This window comes from Haliaeetus leucocephalus, unplaced genomic scaffold (genome assembly GCF_000737465.1).
Source record: "Haliaeetus leucocephalus isolate CR32 unplaced genomic scaffold, Haliaeetus_leucocephalus-4.0 Scaffold198, whole genome shotgun sequence".
Classification (NCBI taxonomy): domain Eukaryota; kingdom Metazoa; phylum Chordata; class Aves; order Accipitriformes; family Accipitridae; genus Haliaeetus; species Haliaeetus leucocephalus.
In genome coordinates, this window is record NW_010972634.1 from 641,369 (window position 1) to 653,853 (window position 12,485).

Genomic DNA, 12,485 nt, shown 5'->3' on the forward strand with positions numbered 1-12,485 from the left:
TTAGAAAAGCTTGCGACGTGTTAAGAGCCTCTAATCCAAGAGTTGAGAATGAGCTGTCTCTGCTCAGAGGATCTCTAATTGGATTTCTGCATCTATTTAAATTAGGTTATCATCCACTTGGCAGATTTCCTGCTTATTCCACCAGGGCGAAGGCCATCTCCGTAGCGGCTATCAGTAACTTTCTTCTCCAGGGCATCTGAATGCAATTCTCTGTCCACATGTTCATTTATCACTATGAAGCCACGCAGACCTCAAAATATGCTAATAAACTTGAGGGAACTGTTTTAGTTGCCATTTAGCTAGACTCCTCATACCTGCCTCCAGTCAGAGTTCACTGTGTGAAGCTGCCAAGAGTGGAAGCATACGTGGATAATTGTTTGATTGATGGAGAAGCTCTTGCCTTTAAAGTAGGTGGTTCTTTACAAGATGCATCGTTGTGACCTTCAAGACGTGTTGTCTGGATCTCTGCAACTCAGTCTTGCTAACTGAACTCCTCCTGGAGGAGTTTGGATTGTTTTTGGATCACTTGGAGTTGCGACATATGGGTACATATGTTTTCGCTGCTATTTTTGTTGGTGCAAAAAGTCTCCAGCTCAGTCATGCTGGATGTGAGCGCCAAAACGGCTAGATGCACTGGGATAACACCCCTCAAAAGACCACTTTTTTTGGGCAAGGATCTCTGAGAGACACGCCATTCCTCCTTCACCATGATCTTGCTATGTGTTTTCACAGCTACAATTAGCTGTCCAAAGCTTCTACTATTTCCTTCAGGTAATCAAGTAGAGGCTTGATCCTGTTTGGAGGTATTGGTAGGGGTTTCTCAAAATGAAGCTCAAGTGGGAGTTCCTCGGAGGTATCAGATATTTCAGAAGTAGGCAAATTGTGTTGGCAAGAGCTGACTTTTTTTTTATGGAGCCTGCCAATGTTTCCAGTATCTAAACCTGGATTTTTGTAGGATGCAAAATACTAGCCTAGAAAAGGGTGGTAAATTAAGATCTGTGGGGTGAGACGCATTAAAATGCAAGAGTTAACCAACTCTTGCCTACAGTATTTTTATACTAACAACAGTTTTCAGCGTAGGTGAAAGGAGATTTAAAATTTTTTTTCTTAAATTATTTTGCTTTTTAAATGTCGAATGCCAAAATATGATATAATGAACAGCAGTGTAAATGAACTGCATGTTTTACTGATATATTTAGAAATCCTAAGTGGAGCTATCTGATCGATGTGTTCTCTACAGAGCAACTTGATTCTGCAACTGTAAGTTGTATTTAAGTACAAGAAAAATTACAATGGGGGGTTATTTTCTTTTTGTACAGGTTTAGATCAGGGCACAGTTACTTTTCCCTGTTGCTTGTCTCTTTAATCAAAATGTCAGTTTAAAAAAATTTAGTGTACTCTTCTGAGGAACATATTCTTCTTTCCAACTATGCAGTAACAGTCTTGGCTGAAGATGCTTAAGATCCTACTCAGAAATTTCCTCTTGCAACTTGAAGATACGTTGTGGGTTGTACATTGTGGGAAAGGCAAGCACTGTAAAGAAAATCCACAAGTATATTTAAGGGCCTTCATGTTATTCAGTCCCGGACTTGAATCCTACTCTTAGTCCCAGTTAATGAGGCAAGAATAGCTCTCTGGAGTTATATTTAGAATTCCATTTAAGAAACATTCAAAGTGGTCTTTATCCATAGCCAAAACAAACAGCTAATGTAGAGTTATCAACTATTAATGGCACTACAGTCCAAACAAAACCCAGATTTTACCAAAAGGTCTGGGCTTTTCTGTACTGTGCTGCTCCTAGCAGTAAGTTGTAAAAGAAGATCTATTTGTTTGCTTTCAGGCTTCAGTATTTAAAGACATTATCCAGTATTATGCACTCCAGAAAGCGACAGGTCCTACTGCATTGCTGTCGTGCAAAAAGTATATACTGCCCTATGCTGCAGATGTTTGTTAGTGCCTTTAATGAAAAACCTCCTGGAGCAGTCGGGGAGGACCCTCCACCTTTCTGTGATTGACTTGGCACAAATAATTTTTCTAACAACATAAACATTTTTGTTGCAAAAACAGCTTTCCTGAGGGCTATGGACTTCAAGTTGGTAGTAGATGGATCGAATAATGATCTTGGAAAGTTCTACTTTCTGCCTCTATTTCTTACGTAGGAACCTAAGAGATCAATATGTAACACAACCTGTTGAGAAAGGATGAGTGCAAGGAAGAGATTTTGACTGCTGTCTCTTGTTGACAGTCATTTTGATAGCACTACAGGCTTTATGATTTTTGGCTGTTATTTTTGAACCTCTGTATGTTTGGCCAGGCCACAGTATTCATAAATAGAGCCAAGAAGATAAAAGTATGCAGATAAATACATGTAGGATCTATGGGCCACTTGGTGGATTGAATAATTTTATAGTAAGCAATAGCAATTTTTTTAGTAAGGCTTCTGTATCTATATATTTACTGCTTTTTAGAAGGTGGGGGCTTTTCCATGTGGAAGGGAGCATCTCTATAGAGAACTTTTAACACACCTTACTCAAATTATTTAACTTGTCCTTTCGTGATGTGCCTGTCCTCAGTGATTAAACATACATCCTTCCATCAGGGATTTTCTTTAGTTTTGTTGGTTAAAGAGATAGAAAGGTTCATAATTGGTAACTCCAGTGTTTTGGTGTTAACTAGACTGGGAGCTGAAATGCTGAGATTCTATTCCAGAGCAGCGTGTGAGTTTATGTTCTAGTGTTATGTACTCTTTTATGTACACAAGGGCTAAAAACATAGTTAAAAGCACCGTGAATGTGGGGTTTGAGCAAAGAGCTTCCCCAGACCTGCTAGAAACTTGCTGCCTTTGCTTTTTGTGTTACTTGGAATGGATGCTGCCTTATGACATGGAGGTATGTCTAAGTACAACTTAAAAAAAAAAATCTGTTTAACACTTTTTCCAGTGTATTTGTATCCTGCTGAATCATTTCTGGAAATCTGGAGCAGGCGTAATACTTGGCCATGTTTTCTCTTTTTAAAGAAGTATTTTTTTTTCCATGGCCACATTTTATAGAAGTAAACACTTTTAAACATTTCACGGTGTGGATTTGAAACAGATGGTTGTTGTAGGGATTGTCTGGACTCTTGTATAGCTTGTTATATTCTGGGTCAGGGGCCGCAGATTTTTTTCTATGTTTCTTATCTACTGAAATCAGCTTAATTCCTTGTGGAGGGATATGGATATGGAAACTCCCCTCAAAAAGTAGTGCTTGGGCATGAGTTTCTATAAATACGCTTGATAGGTTTAGTTGGTGGATAGATGTAAAGGATTTAATTTAACGTGTATTTAATTTGGTTTTTTACACCAATGATGAAACAGCACAAAAAAGATGCCACTGGTTGTAGTAGCTTTGAGCAAGGTTTATCATATGAGTAAATAAGGACTTCTCATCTCCCAGGGAGCTGCAGTTTACTGCTTTAAGCTTCAGCCCTGGAAGTGAGCTCTGTCTCTCTGCTTGGTCAAATTCCTGCAGATGTTTCCCTCCTAAATATGGGGCTTTAGGTCATTAGTAGTAGTTGGCAGACTCCTGATGGGGGAGGCTCTAGTAAAAGTAGTCCTTCCCCTCCCCTTAGGATTGGCATAAAATTTCATATTGAAAGCTTTAAATAAAAGTTTGGAGAGAGGAACAGCTAAAGAAAAGGTCTTGTGTATTTTTTTAATTCTTCTTGACTATTAATACAAAATGTACTTTTTCTTTCCCTTCTTTGAGACATCTTCCACCCTGTCTGCCTAGCACATTGCTTTTCATTTTTCTTTCTGGTAGTTTAAAATGGTTTCGGTACATAGCTGTGGTGGTATACTTGTGAACACCATAAAATTCAGATCTGCTTCCAGCTGCTCTGTGTCAGTGTTGTCTAAATTGAACTCTTAATTTCTTTTATTCTTCTTGATCCACCTCTGTTTAATCAACTCTTGCCAGCAGTAGATTACCTGGAGAATGATACCTGTGTAGCTACTGCTGCTCCCTTTGAACCTCAGGTTCCTGCAAACTCCTTTGCAAACTGATGCTATACCAGCACAGTAGTGTCGAGGAGGTCTTTGCATTTCTGTAAGCGTCCCTCGATGTATATGGCAGTAGTGTTTCCACCTGCAGTTAAATTCTTCCCTTCCTTAAACTCAGCAAGGGGCTTTTCCGATGTTGAAATAAGACCTTTGGGGACGAAGATTAACTTTTTGTTCTAATATTTATCGTACGTGCCCGAAGGTACAAATCTAGCATAGATAATGTGGTTTTTTTGCTGTGGGTGAAGAGCCTGAGATGACTATTCGTTGCTCTTTGTAAAATGTTAATTACTGTCAGGATAACAACAGGCTGTAATACAGGGTTTGGTATTTTACTGTGTATGTTGCAAACTACTGTAGCATTCACTTTGCTTCTTATCTAGGGCTGCATAACATCTCACTTTGTCTTTTCACATCTGCTACAAACCAAAATTTTTATCTTCTGCCTTCATGCTTGTTTGAGTAGCCAGCGGATGTTAGCAGCAGGGTTTTGAGCAAAATGCTCAGCCAAATTCTGCATTTTATGGCCACTGCAACAAGGCAAACCTTTAATACAAGCCTTTTCCAGTACAGCTGAAATACGGCTTCTGTGCAGAGCCCCTGTCTGCTGAGACAGAAAAAGTGGCTGAATTTTTTTCCATGCATTTTGCTGATCCCAAGCTGGCTTGTTGGGGGGGTTGGTGGCTGGCTCTGATCTGGCTGGAGGACCGGAGCAACCCCCAGTATAGGATTAGGAAGTGTGTGAATTGACACATTTATATCCTCTGTTCTGAGAGGCATTTGCAACCAGGCATAGAGGTTTTTACATGTTAAATGTATTTTTAGCAAACTTCTTAAGGTGTTTTTTGCATGACTTCTGCAAATTAGAGTGCAATTAGCTTGTTCCTACTGTTGCCTTATTAATTACCTTGGTGGACTTAAACTGATTGGGGAAGGATGTATTGCAGAGGATTGTCCCATTGTGCCCTTTTTTTTTTTTTTTTTCCCCTGTTTTAAACTGTTCATCAAGTCTCCATCACATTTGATCGTTAATGTTTCAGGAAAATAGTGATGGCTTAGTGCCAGGTTCCTACCTCTGGAGAGTAAAGATGACAATAACTACTTTCTACTCTGAATGACGGTCTGCATTAGGAGCCATTCACTTCAGTGCTAAGTAAATATTCATGAAAATGCCCCCTTCTTAAAACAGCGTCATTTGGAAATAGTTCCCCTACAAATACTGTAGTTTATTTTGTTTGCAGATTGTTTTCTATTATAAACTTCAGTTAGAAAATACAGAATAAATACTATTTGAAAATAAGAGGTAATGAAACAGCAGTATGTTGTTTAAACCACTTGGAATAGCAGGAGTGAGTTTTTGACCATTTTAAATACATTTTTTGTATTATGAGGTAGATTGTATTCACATGTCTGGGATAGATGCTGTTTTAAAACACTAATGATGACGATTAAAGAATGGCGTGATTTAGAAAAGCGTTTGTAATGACATAATTGTGAACTATGAATTTATATGCTTTGAGTTTCATTTCACATAAAAATAAATATAAAAGAAAAAACCCAACCTATTTACCTGAAGTTGCATCTGTGAATTATATTGAAAGAAAACTGTGTAATAAAATAATGTAGAAGCTCTTGAAGGCCTGGCCTGTGCAAGTATGTGGGAATGGTAATCTACATTGCATGAATAATTTTTTTGAATTATTAGAGTGACAAATATTCTCTTATTAGAGTTACTCTTATTGTAGCTATGACAATGTATTTTTAGTATCAACTATTTTTCAAATATATCAAACTAAGCTTTTCATTTACATTTTTTAAAGGTGGTTGGAATACTTCCTGATGAAAAGGTTTGTAGCATGGTTTAGTCTGATGCGAATACACTCATAAATACACAGTTGGGTCGCAAGATGCTTGTTCCTACAGCCAGCACTGTTTATGGGCAGCTGGAGGTGCTTTTCTCTCATGCTATGCTCTTTGTATTTGAAGTCTTATTTTAACTAATCATCCTTAAATAATAATATCTATTTTGGTTACATTCAAGAGTGACTGAGTTATTATCCAGACCATTCTATGGAGATATCTAATTTTAAGATGCTTAGATGTGGTAGAGATGAAACTGCCACATTGACGTCCCGGCCGGCGTGTTTTTCCTCTTAATGGATGTATTTCATATTGTCATTCAAAGGGTTTGAATTACTTGGTGGGCATCGGAGCTTTAATTTCTCTGATATTTCTATGTCGAAGGGCAGAGGCTGTGAATCAGGTGGTTCAGATGTACTCTTAGACTGTAATGATACTATTAAGCTCATGAATTCCCTAAGTTTCATAGAATTGTAGAGTCACAGAATGGTTTGGGTTGGAAGGGACCTTAAAGACCATCTATTTCCAACCCCCCCCACCATGGGCAGGGACACCTTCCACTAGACCAGGTTGCTCCAAGCCCCATCCAGCCTGGCCTCGAACACTTCCAGGGATGGGACAGCCACAGTTTCTCTGGGCAACCTGTTCCAGTGCCTCACCACCCTCACAGTGAAGAACTTCTGCCTTACATCTAACCTAAATCTACCCTCTTTCAGTTTAAAACCATTACCCCTTGTCCTATCACTACACTCCCTGTTAAAGAGTCCCTCCTCATCTTTCCCGTAGACCCCCTTTAGGTACTGGGAGGCTGCTATAAGGTCTCCCTGGAGCCTTCTCTTCTCCAGGCTGAACGACCCCAACTCTCTCAGCCTGTCTTCATAGGAGAGGTTCGTCAGTCCTCTGACCATCTTTGTGGCCCTCCCCTGGACTTGCTCCAACAGGTCCATGTCCTTCTTAACGTTGGGGACCCCAGAGCTGGACGCAGTACTGCAGGTGGGGTCTCATGAGAGCGGAGTAGGATGGGGGGGAATCACCTCCCTCAACCTGCTGGCCACACTTCTTTTGATGCAGCCCAGGGTACAGTTGGCTTTCTGGACTGCAAACACACGTTGCCGGGTCATGTTGAGCTTTTCGTCAACCAACACCCCCGAGTCCTTCTCTGCCGGGCTGCTCTCCTAAGTTCGTTCATGTTGTGTATGTTTTGCTGCTTCTCCCCAAAACAGACTTCTAGTGGATTTTCCTAGCCCCTGTGCTGCTCCTTTGCTGTTGTTTAGACCAAGTTTCCTGGTTCCTTTTCAAATCTTTCCCCGTGCTCGATTCTGACGAGAAAAGCATTGTTTTTTGCTGAGGGCCTCTAAATTAACGGGGGAGGTCTGATTTGAACCACATCTGAATTCCCTCCGGTCTCTTGCAGGTATTCTTACAAACACTCCACTTGAAAGGCTGATTTTATTTTATCAAGGCGAAAGCCTCATTTTGAGCATTGGAATGAAATAAATGGCTGAAATTGTAATGCTAGTTGATATGACTAATGCGAAAGCTTTTATTGTGCTTTCTTCTTTGACAGGCCGTTTGAGTAATGCTAATAATTAGTGCCTTTGTTAGGAGGATTTGGGGGACTTGTGGGGGTGGCTAAGACCAAAAGAGCAGTGTTGAGTCAAGGCATAGCATAGAAAGCGTAGTCTCGCTGTAGCACAGGAGGAGGGAATAAGGAAATAGTGTTATCTGTCATCTGGTCAACGCTACAAATTGCCAGCTTCTTGCATTTCTGAAAGTAAGAAGTAAAACAGATGTAGGTTTTTCTGGTGGTTTTTACTTGCATGCACAAGGAATTGGAGTGACAGTATATGAAGTCAAATGAAATTTCTGAAGAGCAAACGGGTTTTGTAGCGGTCTGAGTCCGTGTCGTCTTGCAGACGGTACTTGCAAAGTCTGGTCTGCTTCCCATCCTGCGCTTCAGCTGGGTCAATACTGATGGACTCTGATGTAAAGCAGCATGTTTTGTTGAAATAACCTCATAACTACCAAAAGCATAAAAAGCATCTTAAATGTTAACGAATTGAATCTGTGCTGCATATAACCTTGGGTTATACTTTAAAAGGACTATAGCACAGTCATAATATCTCCAAGGCTGTCTGGCTGGTTTTGGACTTCTGAAGTCCCAGTTTGACTCCTTTTCAAGAAGACATGATCCATTAATATATCTTTCTTTGAAAACGTTTCATATTCGTATTTCAAAAAGGTAAAACTCTTTTGAATGCATAAGCTCTGCAGGTAGCTGTCATGTGCCTGGGCTATGTTCACATTAGCAAATAGTTCAGCCCACAGAAGCGAAGCTGCAGAGTGAAAAATAAAGGGCCGAGGACCTGGTGTCCAGCCTGTAGGTGTTTTAGGGGCTTTAGTTTTGGTCTACGTCTAGATTTAGCATTCTCAGTTGTTCATTTGCACAAGTTGGTTTATGAGTTTTTTGCGAAATGTCGTAATGTGGGGGTTACGCTGCAGTAGCAGATGGATGAAGTTGAACTTGACAGTCTGAAGGGAAGATGGGAGGGTTTACCTGAGTGTGACTCACTGTGTAGTGGGCACTTTAGTTGTGGAAACTGAAAGAATCTCAGGAAAATCAGGAAAAACACATCAGTGGTTTTGTTGCACATTTTCTGTCATAACATGACAGTGGCAGAGGCACTTGTAGAGATAGCGGGTTGTATTACATACCCATTTGGGTAGTCTCACAGAGAATGCGTGAACTTTGAGTTCTGAAATCTGTATCTTCAGAAACAGCTCCTTCCTTACTCGACTTTGCAAACTGGCTACTAGGAACTCCAGACTTCCAAACTGATGGCGTGCCAAACCAAAACTGCACGTATAATGCTATGCATGCTAATATAACTTCAGAATTTTCCACTGAGTCATCAAAGAAATGAATTAATGGTGGTGGTATTCCTGTAACAGTGGTGACCCCCCTCGTGCATGTGACGGCCCTTGGTATTTGATTAATACTCAAAGAATCAGTGCAGTATTGTGCTTTTGTGTGCTCTACTTTGTATAAATCAATAGAAAATATAATAAACTAAGTTAAAAATCCTTTAACTTCATGTTTGTATTTCCTTTCAGTTTTGTATATGGAAGATATTTCAAGTAGCTATGTTACTCTTTTGTATTATTATAGCTATGAAACTTGTAGCTGAAAGAGGATCTTGCAATCACATGAAATCTATTTATATTTCAATACTTGATGTATCTAAAACTTACTTACAAAAAATAATTACAAGTTAACATTTCTGTAATTTTTTTTACTTCTCTGCAGATGGACTTTATCAGATTTTTAGGGAAAATATTGAAACTTTTTGCCAAGGAAATACTCATTGGGGCACTGTGCGGTTGTGCTAAAGTTCACGTGCTATTAACGAGCTCAGCTGATGGACACTTGTATAAATCTTGTATTTTTTTGCCACAGGTCCAAGGAGCTAATAAAGGAAGCGATCCTTGACAATGACTTCATGAAGAATCTGGAACTGTCTCAGATCCAGGAGATTGTGGATTGTATGTATCCCGTGGAATATGGCAAAGACAGCTGCATCATCAAGGAAGGAGATGTGGGTTCCCTGGTGTATGTCATGGAAGGTACAGTTTAAAAAGCTAGTATTTATTTCCTTTTTTCAACACATACAGAGACAAAAACTTTATTTCATGGGAAAAATCATTTCAAAGAAAGAGGCTAAAGATGTTGTCTAAATATGGTTGTTGAAAAATTGTGTGGACTACTTTTGCCAGGAAAATTTCTGACTAGTGTGCCTCCCTATATAAAGAAAGAGGGTGAAAGCTGTTAACCTTGCACTGAGATCCGTTGGAATAAACCTCCACTAAATATAGTTCTTTGGCTTTGAGGCAATATCAATGGTTTGCTATTTAAATTAGGAACTTAACAGAAAGAATGGTGTTATGGAAATGGGACATCACTGTAAAGCAAGGAGAATATGGTCATAGCTTGCTACCTTATAGGGCATTGTGGGGACAAGCTTATAAATGTTGATAAAGCACATGGGGATCTCCGCAGAAGCAATGCGTTGTGTAATAGAAAATGGTATTTTTCTGTCCTGTACACAAAATAAGTGTAGCATCTGCAGTTTACCACATCTGATTTGTCACAGGATGTGTTGTGGCAGGGTTTTGTTTTCTTGGTGGAACACAAGAGCAGTGGATATTCTGCTGTTCTTGGGAGCTGTCAGGTTTCTGAAAATCTTTGAATGGGATCAGTGTTGCCAGTGCTGTGTTTCTCCAAAATGTCAGCTATTTGCATTTTGTATCTTACTCTTTCCAAGTTCTCTAACTCTTCACATGTCAAATTGGGCATATTTTATATATATGTTTTCTTTTTAAAGGAAGTGTATGTTCATCTGTAGGAGTTCCTAAGCTTGATCAAATCTCGTGTCCATCTACTACAGCGTCCCTCTTCTGAGAGTGACTGATAATGAGTTTTGAGACAAATGTCACTGTTTTATTCAGCTAACGCAACAAGCAAATTCTCAGTTTGATTTGGTACAATGCAAATGGATAGATGCTTATTAAATTCTTCTTGCTCCTTACCAGAGCCATCTGGTAGACTTGCAAGCATTTTGGCCAGATAACACCTAAGGGGAATGGAGGTTTCTTGCTTGCCCATGTCTTTTGAGCAAATATGGGAAAACTACAAGTTATGTGTAAGTTGTGTGTTTATATGTACGTGCACATGCACAAATTCATTTCTTATATTGTTCTTTTAAACAAAAATATTTTCAAGGCAGTAAGCCATCCTTTAAACATTGTTTCCTCCCAAACTCTTAATGCTGTATAGTTGCAAATGCTCTTCACTAGTTTCCCAAAACAGCCTTAATGTTCTGTCCTTTTAAGGTTAAGTCCTTTCCCGAGGCACAGGTTTAATTCCTTCAGCTTTTATTATTTTTAAATTTTGCACATTCGAATGGTATTTTGCATTATGAAGTGGTTAGTGGGGGATGCCAAAGCAAATTACGTGTTTCCAGCCCCAGCTGGAAAGGTCTTTCAATCCTCCACTTGCACACAGAGACTACTTTGATGAGGTACAGGATGTGTTCTATCAATAATAAAAAACTGCTTTAAAATAATATTTGAATGGTAATTTTTTTCATAGTAAAAACGTGGAGATTTTTTACAGCACAGCTCTGTGCTTGCTTCCTGAAACACCACCACATCAGAGGCATGCTCACAGTATTTTTGCTGCGTGGCTGGTTTTGGAGTTGTGTTCAATATTGTCCCTTGAAAAACCCCATAACAACAAGACACCATCAAAATCAGCATATACTTATCTCCTGCCCAGCCTCTCCACATTCTTTGGAGAGGATTTTGGGGGGATTTATGGGTAGAACTGTTTCCACCACGGTTTGGAGTATTGAACATGGCTTGGTACTCAGATGACCCTTTATTTGATACATCTAGTGATGATGTGCTATTACTGTCCCTTCCTTGAATTTACCAGATGTTTCTAATTCTTGATCCAAACTCTATCCCTGAATTCTTGATTCTTGTCTTCTAAAACAAATGTGTGTCAAAGACAACTTTTGTGTCTTTTGGGCAGTTTAGCTTATCCTTGCTCTTCTGGCAGCCCTCTATGTATGAGGGCATGACTTGGCTCTCCCCCAGTCTTTGGTTTGTCTTGTAACTTAATTTAAGATTATTTAGATAGCTCTGTAAATATGCATAATGCTTTACAAACACAATTATGAAGAGTTTATACTCTGTGTTTAGACATAATGCAATGAGTGATGGTAAAGTAATGGAAATGGAAGAAGACATTATCAAATGGGTTGGATTATAGTTATGAGAACAGGCTTGCTAGCTTATTTTGGCTTATCATTCTGTGTCCTCTCCATTATTCCCCCCCCCCCCCCCCCCCCCCCCCAATGCCCTCTAACTATATTGTTTACAAAACTCTACTGGAGAAACCCGTCTTTGTGAGTATTACTGAGAGGTAGTTTCTTTTCTCAAAAATCAAATAAACGCTGCAAGTGCTTCTTCCATTAATTCCTCTTTCTTTCCTTACTTGGACTTCTAGCTGTGATTAAGATGAATAAAAATTACTCATGTAGAGCATTTGATAACCAATACTCTTATGCTTGTTTATAATTTATGATTCAGCATTTAGATAGAGCCTCCTACCAGAAGTCTGAGTTATATATTGGTGATGTTTCCTTAGACTAATTTTAAATAATAATTTAAGTAAGATGGATTTGAAAACATCCATCATTTTCACTGTTACTTTCTGTGTTCTCGTTTATCAGGGTGAAGCAGTAGTTAGTGTCTGTTTTAATTTTCCCCTCTAGACACAAGGACTCTACTAGTCCTGGTGAGACCTTTATAATTATGATCATTGAGTATTTTGGTTCTTTACCATGAATGTTAAAATTTGTAGGTATGTGATGCTTGCTGAGCTCAATGAATCTTAAAAGGCTGGATAATGATGGGTGTTGACCTCCAAACTCTTTCTTTTTCACTATGGCTTGATGATGCTTTCTGAAGGTAATTCCAGGTTTGCTATGTTCCTTGGGTGGGAGTGGCTGTAGCATTGTAC

General features: G+C 39.2%; 1 protein-coding gene across 1 annotated transcript in view; it reads left to right on the plus strand.

The window, feature by feature from the left end:
* PRKG1 (protein kinase, cGMP-dependent, type I) overlaps positions 1–12,485 on the plus strand; it is a 363,786-nt gene that overhangs the window by 22,712 nt on the left and 328,589 nt on the right. The window contains exon 2 of the mRNA XM_010565944.1: positions 9,357–9,523. Within this exon, the coding sequence (XP_010564246.1) occupies positions 9,357–9,523 (167 nt within the window). The remainder of the gene's footprint in view (positions 1–9,356; positions 9,524–12,485) is intronic.